Source organism: Zonotrichia leucophrys, chromosome 20 (assembly GCF_028769735.1).
Source record: "Zonotrichia leucophrys gambelii isolate GWCS_2022_RI chromosome 20, RI_Zleu_2.0, whole genome shotgun sequence".
Lineage (NCBI taxonomy): Eukaryota > Metazoa > Chordata > Aves > Passeriformes > Passerellidae > Zonotrichia > Zonotrichia leucophrys.
The window spans coordinates 7045710-7061421 of NC_088189.1; the positions used below are offsets into that span (position 1 = coordinate 7045710).

General features: G+C 59.6%; 2 protein-coding genes across 2 annotated transcripts; both read left to right on the forward strand.

Moving 5' to 3' along the window:
- Positions 1-1493: 1493 nt before the first annotated feature.
- Positions 1494-10488, forward strand: FKBP1A (FKBP prolyl isomerase 1A). The gene is made up of 5 exons (XM_064730080.1): positions 1494-1643; positions 1750-1797; positions 7524-7636; positions 8315-8467; positions 9463-10488. Exons 1-4 carry the CDS (start codon positions 1520-1522, stop codon positions 8441-8443), a joined length of 414 nt encoding a protein of 137 aa, XP_064586150.1. The 5' UTR covers positions 1494-1519; the 3' UTR covers positions 8444-8467; positions 9463-10488.
- A 2131-nt stretch (positions 10489-12619) lies between these two features.
- Positions 12620-15690, forward strand: SDCBP2 (syndecan binding protein 2). Its single transcript, XM_064730079.1, has 9 exons — positions 12620-12655; positions 13249-13320; positions 13440-13554; positions 13790-13893; positions 14054-14215; positions 14452-14627; positions 14965-15136; positions 15244-15335; positions 15419-15690. The coding sequence occupies exons 2-9, from the start codon at positions 13267-13269 to the stop codon at positions 15471-15473; spliced, it is 930 nt and encodes a 309-aa protein (XP_064586149.1). The 5' UTR covers positions 12620-12655; positions 13249-13266; the 3' UTR covers positions 15474-15690.
- Positions 15691-15712: the final 22 nt, after the last annotated feature.

Here is a 15712-nt window from a genome sequence, read left to right on the forward strand (position 1 = left end):
GCTGTTGTGCCTGACGTGTGCAAGCGTGCCTGTGCCAGTGAGGCAAGGGCTCCAGCGTGGGCTTACATCCAGCAGCATTTTCCCCTTTCGGATCCTTGTTTATCACTAGTTCTTATAGAAAGAGCAGGCCCAGCTCTCAGCAAAGACAATATTACTAAGTAGGGATGAGAACATGCCCCTTTTTATACCCTGCTGTTTTTCACCTTGACTCACGGCCTCACACATCTGCCCTCCTGATGTGGAAAGTCAGAGACCACTGTCACCTTCAGTATGTTGGAGCTTTAATGTAAAACATAATGCTACAGCATCAAACAAGAAAAAAAACACCCTTGGTATTTCAGTATTTAAAAGATACTAGCAAGGGACACAAGCAATTACAACTTGCTTCATGCTATTATCTGTTATTTTAAGAGCCTCCTCCTCTTGTGTCCCATTTTAATGCACTTGCTGAGAATCCTGGCTTTTTATTAGTCTCTTGGCTGTCCTTGGAAATTCTCTGTTCCCTTGTGGAGGCTCAAGTTCACCTCCTTGAAGTAAAGAAATAGGACACTTTGAGGCAAAAATCCTGTGCCTGGAGTGATTCTTTTTTTGACCAAAAAAGAAAATAGTTGCTGCTGTACCAGAAAAAAAGTCCTTTTGAGTGTGGGATTGTTCAAACCTGCATATCTTGTGCTGAGCCTGTCCCAGCAATGCGGGGCCAGCACTGACCTCCATCTGCACAGTGGGGAGCACCATTAATCACAGAATCATTATGGTTGGAAAAGATATTTAAGATCATCAGGTCCCAACATGACCAAGGCCAACACTAAACCATGACCCCAGGTGCCACATGCACACGTCTTTTAAATTCCTTCAGGGATGGCAACTCCACTGCCCTGCACAGCCTGTGTCAGTGTCTGATCATCCTTTTGAACCAACTTTCCTCAATATCCAATCTAAACCTCCTCTGACACAACTTGAGACATTTTTTCTTGCTCTGTCCCTTGTTCCCTGGGAGCAGAGCCTGACCCCCACATGGCTGCAGGATGAGAGGACATGGTTTTAAGATGAACCAAGTGAGGTTTAGGCTGGACATTAGGTGACATTCCTTCACAAGAAGGGTGATCAGACTTTGGAATGGGCTGCCCAGAGTGATGGAGTCACGGTCCCTGGAGGTGTTCAAGGAAAGGCTGGACATGGCGCTCAGTGCCCTGCTGTAGCTGACATGGTGGTGTTGGGTCAGAGGTTGGACTCGCTGATCTCAGAGGCCTTTTCCAACCTCATTCACTCTGTGGTGGGCAGGCATGAGGGACCCTCCGGGCGCGGCTCTGCGGGCTGGAAATGGCGATACGGGGGCGAAGCGCGCAGGGCCCCGCGCCCGGAGGGTCCCTCATGGCCGGGCCCGCGTTCCCCCGGCAACCGCGCGGTGCCGAGATGGCGGCGGGGCGGGGGGGCGGAAGATGGCGGCGGCCAGGGCGGCACCGCCGGGCGGGATCTATGGAAGGTCGGGCGGGATCTATGGAAGTGACGGGCGGGCTCTATGGCGGTGACCGCCGCGGCTGCGCACACGCGGCCCCTCCTCCGTCGGGCTGCGGGCGCTGCGGGTGCGAGAGGCACCGGCACCGGCATGGGCGTGCATGTGGAGACCATCGCCCCCGGCGACGGTGAGCCGCGGCGAGCCCGCTCCCCCCTACCCCTTCTCCCTGCCCTCCCCGCGGCTCTCGGTGCGGGTGCCGGTGCCGCGGGGTGATGGCGCGTGTCTCCCCGCAGGGCGGACGTTCCCCAAGCGCGGCCAGACCTGCGTGGTGCACTACACGGGTGAGTGCGGGGCGAGCCCGGGAGCGGAGGGGCGGGAGAGTCGCACCGGCCCGGACACCGGGGGAGCGGGGCCTGCCGGTCCCCCCGCCCCCGGCTGCCTGCAGGGACCCCGGGCGCGGCGGCTCGCATGGCCCGCGGCGCTCCGTGGGGAGGAGGGGGGTCCGGGCCGCCTCGGGGGCCTTTCCCGGGGGGCGCGGATGAGGCCCCGGCGGGGGATGGAGGTCCTGTCGGCGCCCCGTGGCCGTGGGGAGGCCCCGTTGTCCCCGTCTTTCCCGCAGCCTTTTCAATGGAGGAGCCTTACCCACGCGTATCCAGCCTTCTTTGTGGGGGTGCACCGGGGAACGACCCAGAGGGGACCCGGGGCGCAGGCAGGGGCACCCCGGGTAGAGCCCCGGGGGTCCCAGGGCAGCCGGGACCCGTGGGCTGTGGGGCGGCCGGGCCCGGAGCCCTTATGGGCTCCACGAGTCACCCCCCGGCAGCTTTGGGGTCTGCTTCTTCAGAGAGGGGTCCCTCCTGCCACAGCTCCCTGCAGGAGTGCAATCCTCCGCCCCAGTCCTGCCCCAGTCCCTTCTCCCTTGTGGGGTGACACCAGGGGTACCCGTGGGGCCACACCAGACCCGCATCCTTGCGTTTTTTGGGGTGACCCCGGTGCGGGTAACCAGGGCGCTGTTGAGTGGTCGGGGTAGTGCTTTGATGAGAGGCTGCCCTAAAGCCAGGGAGGGTCATGTCCTCCAGCAGTCTTCTGCAAGCTGGGTGGGGAAAGAAACCAATCTTTGGACCCCAAAAATGCTTTGGGGATCACGTTGGGGGCTCTTGTCCCCCTGGGCTGCCTTTTGTACAGCGTTGGCTCAACGGCGTGGTGAAAACGAGTTAATGACTCATTTGTGACGGTTTTTGCTAATAACCAATTCCCCTTCCCGCCCCAGCACTTCCCGCCTCCCCTTGCTCCCCTTGGGGGGCTGGGGTTGCCCCTCTCTGCAGAATGGGGCCCGGCCTGCTGGGAGGGCTCGGCGGGCATCCAGCCCATCTGCTGCTCCTCCATCTCCCCCGTCCTTCCCGTTCCCTCGTCAGCAGGGAGAGGAAGCAGCTTGGTCTGCCCGGCCGCCCCGTTTCCTCCGCCGGTGGAAGAACAAAGAGAGGCTGGCAGGCAGTCAAGTGGCTCCCGGTGGGCCAGTCCTGCTGCCTGCCAGCCCTTCCGACTCCCAACCCTCCGGCTCCCTGCGCCGGCTCTCCCCTCCTGCGGCGCTGCTGGAGCTTGGCTGCTCTCCCCAGCCCTGTCCCCCACCCCGGCAGAGCTGTTTGGGGGTCACTAGCATCCTGTCCCCCACGTCATGGCTCTTCAGGCGAAGTGCTACGTGGTGACTTGCTCACAACGGACCCTCCCCAGCAGCAGTGATGTGCTGCGCCTAGGAGACGTTCTCTAATTTCCTTTATTTTATTTTTTTGTTGTTGTTATTGTCTCCATTTGTCCTTTATCCCCACCCCCGTTCCGTCTGCAGGCAGCTCCTGCCCCCCTGCCTCGGCAGGCAGCAGGAATCAAACACCTCCAGGCCCTGATGCCATTTCCCTGCGTCTGCAGCGCAGTTCCTGCAGCCGGCTCTGCCAGAGACGGGAGCGGGGCTTGGCTCATGGGAAACCTTACAAACCTTTGATTCCCAGCCCGGCTGCAGCATTCCCGATCCCAGAGCAGCATCAGGGATGGTGGCAGAGTGCAGTGCTGGAGGTGCTGAGCTCCAGGACTCCTTCCAGAGCCTGCCTTGGCTCTGTCCCCAGCTGCCCTTTGCTCCACTGCTGGGGAGATCCAGGCTGTGGTGTGCAGGAGGCAGCTCTCCCTGTGCTGGGCTATGGATGCACACTGGTTTGGGTAAATACCATTTGGGGAAAAAAACAGTGATCCAAGGGGAGGGATTATGAGGAGCCAGCTTGGTCAGCCAGCAGCTGGTGCTGCTTCTTCCTGTGCCCAGGCTCCTGCTCCATGGGACATGGCCCTGCTGAGAGCATCCCAGAATGGACAGACAGCCCTGGTGCAGGAGGGCAGTGCAGAGGAAAGGGGTGGAGAGAAGAGCAACCTCCTTGGAGATGCCAGTTGCTTATGCTGGGGTTGCAGAGATGGAAATGTATAGGGGGAGCTGGTGAAATTGAACCTTTTCCCCCTCCTTCCTTCCAGATCTTGGGTCTTTTTGTGGCGAGCTTGTGCCACAGAGTGTCCAAAAGAGCCTTTGATGTGAAATCTGCTACGTGGGGCTCTTAAAGGGACTAAATCAAGTTCCCTGATGTGCCCAGTGTGTTCAGCACACTTTGCTTGCAGTAACTGGCATGGAATGGAACAGAGGGTGTGGACTGGAGCCAACAGAGCTAAGCCCCCCTGAGTCAGAGCAGGGAGCAGAGTGGGGCTCCACTCTGTGGGGCTACTGTGCAGCTGGGGGTCCTGCAGTGCTGGTGCCAGGGGGGACCAGCTGTGTGGGGAGACTGTGGGCACCCCACTGCACTTCAGGAGGGGAAATGGGGGGCTGTAGTCATTCTGGGGAGTGCCAGGACAGGAACAAGTCTGACACAGAATGGCCAAACAGCTTTGCCTGAGTGGCATGGGGGGGTCTCTGAGGGAGTTGGGCTTGGAGCAGAGGTGGATACTGGAGGAACCTACCTTTCTCTGGCAGGATAGCATTGAGGGGACTGCTCTCCTCCCATTGAGCCTCTGCACAGTCCCTGGGGCAGTGGTGCTCCCCTGGCTGCTCTGGGTGCTGCCCTTGATGCTCTTGCACTGCTCAGCGAACATCCTGTGGTGAGGAGGAGTTTCCTCCCCAGCGTGCCACTGCCGGTCCATGGGTTGTGGCAACTGTGGGAGCTCAGTGACATCTCCTGCACCTCCTTCCCTGCTTGTGCTGGAGTCCTGTGTCCTGCCAGGCCTTAAGAATGGTGGGCAGAGCCCTCTCCCCATCTACCTGTGGGTGATGATGGGGTGGGCTTGAGTGATGGCGAGTGCTGGTGGAGGCAGGATTGAACCTCATCCAGGCATCCCTGCCCTGAGCAGGGGTTTGGAGCATGCTGGGTATTCCAGGGCCTCTGGGAAGGGTTTTCCATCCTGTCCCAGCTGGAGCAGAGGTGCCTGCCCCACTGCTCTGGTCTCTTCCTGCCTCTCCTTGGTGGCTGGCTCTGTGCCAGAGCCCCTGGGCCATGGCCGTGCCAGGGATCAGCACCGAGAGGGGATGGAGGGGGTGCGGGTGGGGCTCCCCCGCAGAAGCCGACCCGGCAGGTTTGTGCCAGGGCTGACTGTGCCTGCTCCAGCAGCTCCCCGCCGCCTCTGCCCGCCCAGGGGGCCCCGAGCCAAGGCGCACGTTGCAGCCGGCGTCTCCCAGCTCCTGCCTGCCAAGTGTGCCAGAGACCTGGCAGGGCCACGCTGCCCCACTGGAGCTGTGCTCCAGAGCCCCCACTCCATCCCATGGCTGAGCTGTAGGGCTCTCTGTTCTTCCTCACTGTGATTCCCTGAGACCCCTTGGAGTCTGTATAGACCAGCTGGGATCTCTGGGGGCTCAGATGGAAGCCAGGGCTGTGGGTCTCCATAATCCACTCGTGTGAGCTCTGCCCTTCCTGCAGGACTGGGGGTGACAAGGGCAGAGCCCTGTCAGGGGCTTGGATAAGCTGGGATGTGCCAGGGGCTGTCTGCCGCTCCTGGGCTCTGCTGCGGTAACTGCTTTTGCCAGAGGATGCTTTTCCTCCATAATAGCTTTAAGATCTTGTTATCTCCTTGCTCAGGGATGGCAGGGAGGAGGAAATGGTTGCTCATACTTGTTCAGGGCTGGAGAAGTCTCCCAGGAGGCTTGTGGGCAGACGAAGTGCCTGAGATGAGGATGCAGTCTCCGAAGGATTGGAGCCTCTTTGTTTTCCCCTCTGGCATGATGGGGGAGCTTGGCCAGGCTCCCACATATGACCTTCTCCATCCTGGTTTGGGAGAGCTGAGTGATTGATCCCTCAGGCTGCTGCAACCAGTATAGTCCATCAGTCCCTCTCCTCTGCAGCTCTGAAACACTTCCTGGGGCTGCACTGGGACAGGTGAGCTTGGCAGTGGAGTCAGGCAGTGCCTTCTGCCCCTGTGCAAGGCTGGCAGCATCTCCTGCACTGCTGCTGATGCCTCTGGACATCGAATGGGATGCACTTCTGCAGGCTGCAGATGCCCTGGGAGCAGCCCAGTAGTCCCTGCTTGCTGTGACAAGCAGGGAGTTGTGCTGTGTGGCCCCTGGGGTTTTTCCTTGGTGGATGTGCAGGGAGAAGGGTGGCACAGAGCTGTCCTCTCTGTCCCACCTCGGCCCAGTGCTGCCCTGGAGGGCTCGGAGCCGGGGTCAGCTGGGGCCGCAGGCAGGCAGCGCTGCTGGTGCCAGCCAGCATGGGCTGCCCTGTCCCTGCTGCCCGGCGGGAGCGAGGAGCAGTGCCAGACAGGCTGGAAGCAGGTTCAGCAACAAGAGGTTTATCCTGGAAGGAGGAAATGAGAGAACTCCAGATTTACTATTCCAAAGTCCAGGGCTGCAGCGTGACCGGCTGAGCTGATTCTTGACACACTGGACAAGGGATTTTTGCTGTCTGTTAAATTAAAAACTTAATTCTGCTCCCTGAGAGGAGCCCACAGGTCTTGGTGCTTGTTGCCCCTGCAAAAGTGATGTATTTTTTCCCATTCCCTTCTTTGCATTCAGCATTCCCCATCCCTGTGTGCCATTCCCTCTGGTCACTGTGCAAGCAGGGGCTGAGCCCCCCCATCCCATCTTTTTCACAGACACATTTCCCTTGCATACATGCCCTGGCAAAAGGAAGCCAATCTGCCCGGTGCCATCCTGAGGAAGTTTGGTTTTTCAAGACTGTAGAGCAGTTTCCAGTCAGGATAGCAGGATTTTCTGGCTGTTTTGGGAAGTGAAGTGTTTTGGAAGAGAGTTTAAGTGTGCTCTTATCACACAGGGTTTATTGTACAGGGCAATGGCTGTGTTAATGTAGAGCTGGAGCTGCCTTACAGGAGTTGACTGGTGGAGTTACTGCTCCTATAAGGCAGCGCCAGCTCCAAGATTCCCCAAGAAGGTCAGGCAGGGAGCAAGGGAGGGGAGGAAATTCCTCCTTAGCTCATGTTGGGGAGTTATATTTAGCTCTGGGGATATCAGCCTGGCTCAGCCCGTGCTGGGGAATGAGGGCTGCCCCAGGCACTTGGTGCTGCCTCTCCCCATTGTCATTCCCGGGTCCAGGAGGGATTTGGCTTAGATCAGCTGGGCACAGGCAGGGCTGGAGGCCAATCACAGCCTCCAGATGGGGCACTGGAGTGTCATCAGTGTTTTGGGTGCCTGAAGATAGAAGCCTGGTGAGTGAGAGGTGTGTTTGCTGGTGGGATGGGAAGCACAAGGTCAGATCCTGCTGTCTGATGATAAATGGCTGTTGGTGGTCCTGCAAGATGGACAAGATTTTCTTCCCCCATCGATCTGCTCCCGTGTCAGTCCCTGGTCCTGACCCAGAGGAGCACTTCTCTTTGGGCTGAAACAGTTAAGTGTCATCCTTCCCTGCCCTGGGATGGGTGATGCCACGGGGGTTTCCCCTCCTGTACAGGTGTTTCCCAGGGAAAAGGAGGACAAGCTGAGACACATCTTTGACTCAGAGCCATGTGCCTGTCACCTGCTCGGGCTGCCGGGTCACAGCATCTCACGCTGGCGTGCGTGGCTCTGTCCCTGTATCACCGTCTCCCTCTGTCTCCCCAGGTATGCTGGAGGATGGGAAGAAGTTTGATTCCTCCCGCGACAGGAACAAGCCGTTCAAGTTTGTGATGGGCAAGCAGGAGGTGATCCGTGGCTGGGAGGAAGGCGTCGCTCAGGTGCCTGGAGCTCCTCTGCCTCGCGCTCCCCGTGCCGGGAGCCGCGGCGTGGGCAGCACTCAGTGTGCATGCAGCTCGTTCCCTCTTGTATTATTTCTTTATTTTATTCCCCTGTTCCACCCCCTCAGCGCTGGGAGGTGTGGGTGTGAATATCACCTTCTGCAGTGCCACCTGCCAGCTGGCAGCAATGGAGCCGGGCCAGGCCCCAGCAACACCTACGGCACGCCGGTGACTCAGCGGTGACATTTCTGCTCCGCAGGAGCACGGCGGGAGCGCTCAGGCCTCCCGGGCTCCTGAGCCCACGCACAGGGAGGGCTGGTGGGCACAGCACAGCTCCAGGCTGTGATCCCACGCTGTGGGCACAGCACAGCTTCAGCTCTGCCCGTGTGACACTGCTCGCTCTGTGCCGTGCTGGCAGCACAAGGGTGCTGGTGGCTGGAGGGAATTTCCTGGCATTCCCTGCCTTCCCTTGTGTGAAGGACATCTCAAGCCCTGCTCCTTTTCCAGCCCGTGCTGCCTACCTTTTCCCTCTGACATTCTTCCTGTTCCTCTCCTTTGAGTCTGTACTCCTGCCCAGTGTAGGGAAAACAGGGGACAGGTGTGTGTGTCCCTCCTCTGTCATTCCCCTGGCAGTTGTGCCCATCTCCTGACGTCCCTGTGTTTCTGTCCCTGCCTCAGATGAGCGTTGGTCAGCGGGCAAAGATGACCATCTCCCCAGATTATGCCTACGGCTCCACTGGGCACCCAGGAATCATCCCACCAAACGCCACTCTAATTTTTGACGTGGAGCTCATGAAATTGGAATGACCCATCCCAGCACCCTGTCCTCGGGTAAGGAGGGGCAGCTTCTGTCAGGGACTGTGTGCATTGAGGACAGCTCAAGGGCCCTGTGTTTGATCTTGGGGCAGTGTGGGGAGGTGGGATGGAGGCAAGGGGGGAGTGGGGAGTCATGGGGAATATGAGGAGGACAGGGCAGGTCTCTGGCTGTGGGTAGAAGTTGCTCTTGGGAGTCTGGTGAGCTGGAGTTCTGATCACTACAGTGCTACATGCAAAGTTCCCAGCCTGGCAGAGCAGGTTCACGTTGGTTCTTTGTGTCTTGGGTTCTGAGTGTTGTTGCACCAAGGGGGCTCAGTTGCCACACTTCCTCCTGCCTCTCAGGCTGCCAGGGCATGGGGCTGATGGTGTGGGCAGGAGGCAGTGACTATGACACAAAGGTTGGAGCACTTCTGCTATGGAGACAGGCTGAGAGCTGGAGCTGCTCAGCCTGGAGTGGAGAAGGCTCTGGGGAAACCTTGGAGCACCTTCCAGAGCCTAAAGGGGCTCCAAAAGAGCTGGAGAGGGACTTTGCACAAGGGCCTGAAGTGACAGGGCAAGGCAGAACAGCTTCACACTGACAGAGGGCAAGGGTACATTAGATACTATTACATATTAGGGAGAAATTCTTCCCTGTGTGGCTGGAGGAGCCCTGGCACTGGCTGTCCAGAGAAATTACAGCTGCCCCATCCCTGGAAGTGTCCAAGGCCAGGTTGCATGGGGCTTGGAACAACTAGACTAGTAGCCTGTGCCTACCTGTGCCAGGAGGCTGAAACAAGATGGGTCTTTAAGGTCCCTTCCAACCCGGCCCATTCTGTGATCCTGTGGGCTCTGCCCTGGGCTGTGGGGTCCCCACGGTGTGGGCAGCGTGGGGCTGTGCTCCCCCCTGTGATCAAGGCTTGGCTGCTGCTCTGAGGCCTGGTGTGGTTTGTGTGGAGGCTGCTGTGCCCTGGCACATTCCCTCCCTGTCCAGCAGGCAGCTCTGTCACACTGCCTCTCCTCTCTCCACACAGGTTTGGCACATGGAGGAATCCAGAATCTCAGCTTCAAGAAGAGTGCACATGACTTTGTACGGAGCTTTTCCTGATAGTCCACTACACTCATTGTATAACCTTACACCTTGATTGAATGCCTTTGGTCACTAAGCTTTGCGTCTGACTCTTCCTCCTTGTATCGTGTTTTTATGTCTTTTTAAACTATACACCGTAAACCTCAACTCTTTTTGGGTCAAGTTCTTAATCTTATTTTTGTTCCAGGTGTAGACTTCGTTTTCCCAGTAGCACGCAGATGGGCTGACCTTAGATAGGAGTCATTTGAACAAAAGGAATCCTGTTAGTTACTTGTTTTGGTGCAGATTTATGGTGTTTCCAAACCAGAAATTGCTGCTGCTGCAAAAGCCATAGCAGAGTGAGGTTGTTGAGGCTGAAGGGATGCAGAGAGCAAGGTAGCACTAGGATTGTTTATAGGAATTCTGCCTGGAGTGGGACAGCGAGGGAGCCTGGCCTTTCCCTGCTCCCTGGGGAGCACCACTGCAGGCCTTGTGGGTTTGCTCTGGGAAAGGAGGGCTGCCCTGCCCCTGCTTCACCCTGCCATCTCATGGTGGGCCTGCCTTCCCCTCCAGATCATTTTTGGATTTAGGGAGTTGGGTTTCCACCAGAGCTCCACCACACCCCGAAAATCCCGTAGCATGGAGCTTTCTTTAAAGAAAAAGAAAAACTGGACAAAGGGAAGGTGCTGTCTGCAGGGGAGGTGGTGGGGGCTCAACAAAAACGCCTCTGTCCTCCTCCTTCCCCATGAAAAGGAACCATCAGCCCCCCGCTGTCCTGCTCTGAGCACACCTGCCCATTCTCTCCTGCCACCTGATGCTGGTCATCGCTGCTTGCCTGGTCTCACAGGACGCATAGCTGTCCCCTGTGCCCCTCCCTCTGCCCTGCCCGGTCCCTTGGTAACAGAAATTCCCACCAGTCACTTCCTTCTCCGCCGCACAAAGGTATCCAGTTTATTATCGCAATAAAAACGCTTTATGCTGGCTTTTCTCAGCCCTGTGTCCTGAGGTTCTTCCCTCGCTCGTCTGTCGCTCAGCACAGCAGGGGCTGGGCTGGGCTGGGCTCAGGGGGTGCTGTGTGGGGTGCTCTGGGCTTGTGGGGTGCTGTGCCAGGCTCATGGGGTGCTTTGGGTGCTGTGCCAGAGTCACAGGTGCAGTGTGCCAGGCTCACGGGGTGCTTTGGGTGCTGTGCCAGGCTCATGGGGTGCTTTGGGTGCTGTGCCAGGGTCGCAGGTTGCAGTGCCAGGCTCAGGCAGTGCTGTGCCAGGGTTGTGTTGCTGTGCCTTGGTGTCAGGCTCAGGTGCTGGGGAGCACAATAGGGTGCCTGGGGCTCCTGTGCTCTGTGGGGAGGTGATGGTGGCCTGCTGGAATTTACATAATTAATTGCCTCACCATAACCTATTCAGCATTGCCCTCGCGGCCTCATGCCCTTGTGGCTGTGACTCAACCTGGACTGGATAGATGGGTGCATGTTCTCATGGTCCTTGCGGCTCCAGGGAAGCCTTTCCTTGCACCTTTCTGGATTTATTTCAGTGCTTTTTGGAAGCTGGACATGGCACCTGGGACACAGCACATCACCTGCTTTGGGCTTTGCTGCTGCCCTGTGGGTGTTGTGTGTGTAGGACCTGCTCAGGGCCAGTGCCTGGTTCCTCTGCTGACAACCTTTGATCAGTGTGCCACAACTGATAACACAGCCACGATCAATAACAGTCTGTCCCAGCTGCCAAGCAGTTTGTGTGTAATGTGTCCTGGAGGGAGCAGTGGCCCTGGGGCAGGAGCAGCTCAGCCATTGGGATCCATCCAGGAGCACTGGTGCCTGCACAGGGCCCTGCAGGAACGAGCACTGCCCTTAACTGCAGCTCAGTTAAGCAGAACAGGAGCTTGTGGGGCACCAGCACCCTGCTCTGTCCTTTGCTGTGGCCGTTTCTGGCTGGAAGCTTGAGGCCAGTTTGTGTTTCTCTTCCTGCAAAGCTTTTTGCTTTAATTATTAACCAATGCCAGGCAGTGCCATGGCTTCTGGCTGGGGCTAAGCCAGGGCAGGGGGGAGGCTGAGGGAAGCCCCCTGCCCTTGGGCCCTCAGCCCCTGCTCAGCTCCTGAAGCATCCATGAGCGCAGGTGGGGTGTGAGTCCCCACAGCTGTGGTTTTGTGGGGATGAGGGTTTAGGAAATGAACAGACTCCAGGAAACAATCCTCCCTGTCTGTGTAGGACTCTCCCTGCCACTGGCACTGTTCTTGTCCTGGGCTGGTCAAGGCAGCTGGGCGCGATCCAGCTAAAAATACCAGCAGTAAATAAAACACTTCCTCCTGGCCTGGCACGCTGGAGCGGAGGCACAGGGAGCTGGGACGTGCCTGGCTGCGGCTCCACAGTGGGACTGACCCCGTGCCAGGGAGCTCTGGGCTGGTGCCACCAGGTCCAGGCCTGCCCAAGCGCCCTCAGCGCCCCTGGGGACACGGTGGCCCATGGCACCCTCAATGCTGACAGCAGAATGTCACTGCTGGAGGGCTGGATCTGCAGGTGACATGGTGATGGCCCACGGCAGCAGGATGCCACGGGCACCCCAGCTGAGCTCTGTGCTGGCTCAGTTTCTCCACCTGCAGCATGGGACTCCCACAGCTGGCACGTGTCCCAGGTGACGTGGGGAAGGGTGTGGGACACGGGATCGCGGGCACGGCCGCGTCAGCCCCACGCGCCACGGCAGAGAGGTGTCAGCAGGAGCCACCACCCACGCAGGGAATCACAGAGGGGACCCCCTGCACCCCCAGCAGGGCCTGGGGAGCCCAGGAAGGATAATGGGGGGGGTCCCAGTCGGGGGGGGGCAAGCCATGTGCTGGGGGTGGCAGGAGAGGGGATGCAGTGGGGCAGGGGGACACCATGGGGGGGTACAGTCCCATCCCTGCTCCCCCAGGATGCCCAAACCTACAGAAAGTCATCCCTGTCTCTAATCTAATCCCTGTCCCTAATCCAATCCCTGTCCCACCCCTGCAGTGCCAGGGCTCTGTGCATTGTTGCCTTCATCCTCTTCTTCCTCTTCCTCACCTGTGCCCTACCTAGCGGGGGTGCAATCAGCTGAGGCTGTCTGGCCCCTCCCTGGGCTGGGCCTGGCTATAAAACCCAGGGGCCAGGCAGAGGGTGTCACAAGGATCTGGGAGCTGTTGGCAGGTGAGTCCAGGAGTGCCAGGGCTGGACTTGGGAGGTTTTGTCTGTTGGATGCTGCTGCTATCCCTGGGCTGGAGATGGGATCCTGCTTGGTTCCCACAGGACTCAGAGCTGGGTCTGGATTTGGCCTCGCCACAATAAATTTTGGATTATGCTTTTTGGGGCACAAGATGCCACAGAGGAGGTCTGGGGGCACAGCCTTGGGCACAACATGAGGTGCAGAGGGGGCTGCTGGTGTGTATGAGGGCTGTTCCCATGGGACACCTCAAGTGCTGTGTCTGGGTGATGCTGGAATGGCCCCAGCTGGACATGGGGAGCAGAGGGGTCTTATGAGGGGCAAAGGGGCCATTCCCGTGGGATATCCCCCTCCTGTGTGGGTGGTGTTGGGATGGCTCTGTGGGGCAGGTGGACATGGGGAGCAGGAGCTGCCATCCGTGTCCCAGCCACCAGGAAGTGGTGGTGGTGACCCTGGTGACATAGCCTTGAGTCACACTGGAGACTGCAGGTGACAGACAGCCCATGTCCGGTACACGGGCTGGGAGGGATGCTTGGAGAGAGGCAGCCCAGTCCCTGAACCGCCCCTTCCCTGTCCCCAGACAGCAGCAGCAGCAGCGATGGCAACACTCTACCCCTCCCTGGAGGACATGAAGGGCCACCAGGTCCTGCAGGTCAGTGCCAGCTCAGCAGCGTTACAGGGGTGAGCAGACCCCCATGGGGCCCTGTGGGGTCTCACCTCAGAGGGTCCCCAGGCTGGGGACACAGCATTGAGCACGCTGTCTCTTGGCAGGCACAGGCAGCAGCTGGGGTGAGGACCCCTGCCACCACAGTGGCCACAGAGAAGCCAAAGCTCACCTCTGCCACCACAGCGGCCACAGAGAAGCCAAAGCTCACCTCGGGCACTGGTAAGGTGGGACATGATCAGCTCACCCTGTGCAGGGGCTCTCTGGGTGGGCAATGATGCTCAGTGTGGGGAGGGCTCAGCTGAGACCCCCCCACAACTCAGTGCATGGGTTGGGGATGGGATTTTGGGGTCTCTTTTTGCTGGCCCACGGTCCCAGGGGGCTCCTGGGGTGGAGGGGGCCATGGCTGTGGGTTGAGGGCCCCAGGACCTGAGACCACCCTCGGTATGTCCCTCAGAGCCTCCTGTGCTGTACCCCAACCTGGCCGAGCTGGAGAACTACATGGGGCTGGCGCTCTCCAGCGAGGAGATCCAGAAGAACCTGGGCACGGAGGACAGCACCGTAGGTGTCTGGGCTGGCAGCTCCCTGCCCCTTGTGGCTCCCCGTGCCTGAACGGGGCTCCCTTGGGTTCCTCAGCCTGCCCGAGAAAGGCATGCAGCCCTCCCAAAGGGGGGCTGAGGTGTCCCCCTGTCCCCGCTGACCCGCAGCTCCCCCCCCGCAGGCGCTGACCCCCGTGGGGCCCTCCCCAGGCCAGCTGGTGGCTCCCCTGAGCGGGAACAGCGCGGGGCTGCGGCGGGCAGAGATCAAACCGGGCGTGCGGGAGATCCACCTGTGCAAGGACGAGCGCGGCAAGACGGGGCTGCAGCTCAAGAACGTCGACCAGGTGAGGAGCTGGGCTGGCACGGGGCTGGGCTGGCACGGGGCTGTGTCATGGCATAAGCACGACAGTAGAGCGCAGCGTGACGTGGCAGTGTATCACAGCCATTGTGTGTGGCATTAAATGTCACGGCGTGCCGCAGCACAGCAGGGTGCAGATGGCACGGCATGGCATACCATGGTGCAAGGCACAGCCACTGGTCCCTGTGCCAGCCCTATGCCACCACTCCACTGTGTCCCCAGGGCATCTTCGTGCAGCTGGTGAAGGCCAACTCGCCAGCAGCGCTGGTGGGGCTGCGCTTTGGGGACCAGGTGCTGCAGATCGATGGCAAGAACTGCGCGGGCTGGAGCAGTGACAAGGCACAGCGTGCCCTGAAGAAGGCCAACCCTGAGAAGATCGTCATGGTGGTGAGGGACAGGTGAGTCCTGGTGGCACCGGTGGGGGTGGCATTGTCATGGTGGTGAGGGACAGGTGAGTCCTGGTGGCACCGGTGGGGGTGGCATTGTCATGGTGGTGAGGGTGAGGGACAGGTGAGTCCTGGTGGCACCGGTGGTGGTGGCATTGTCATAGTGGTGAGGGACAGGTGAGTCCTGGTGACACTGGTGGGGTGGCACTGTCATGGTGGTGAGGGACAGGTGAGTCCTGGTGGCACCGGTGGTGGTGGCATTGTCATGGTGGTGAGGGACAGGTGAGTCCTGGTGGCACCGGTGGTGGTGGCAGTGCCGGTGGCAGCACTGACGGTGCTCCCCCCGCAGGCCGTTCCAGCGCACCGTGACCGTGCACAAGGACAGCACCGGCCACGTCGGCATCGTGGTGAAGAAGGGCAAGATTGTGTCGCTGGCCAAGGACAGCTCGGCCGCCCGCAACGGGCTCCTCACCCACCACTGCATCTGCGAGGTGAACGGCCAGAACGTCATCGGCATGAAGGTGGGGCTGTGCCCTGGGGCTGCAGGATGTGGCCAGAGAATCCAGGAGGGAGGGGGATACTGAGCAAAGCTGGGTGCCCCATGGACCCCCCTCTCTCTCTCCTGCAGGATAAGCAGCTCATGGAGGTGCTGGCAGGGGCTGGGAACGTGGTGACACTGACCATCATCCCTACTGTGATCTACGAGCACATGGTCAAACGGTGAGAATGTGGGGCTGCAGGGACCCCCACACCCCACAGGGACCCCTGGGCTCCCCCCATTGACCTCCCTTCCCTCTGCTCAGGCTCTCATCAGGGCTGGTGAAGTCGTCCATGGACCACTCCATCCCTGACCTGTGACACCATCGCTGCTGTTCCGGGAGCTGATGCTGGAAGCCCTGCTGAGAGGACCCCACAGCACCTCCAAAGAAGCTGTTCTGGCACAAAACCCTTTATCCTGTCAGAGCCTGGTGGCTGCTGGGTGGTTCCTCCTCTCCTCAGCAAGGATGGGGCAGCTGTCCTGTACCAGGGTCCCACTGTCCCCGTGTCCCTGCTTGGGCCACCCCCTCAGGGCAGATGCCAAGGGCTGGCTCCAGCCG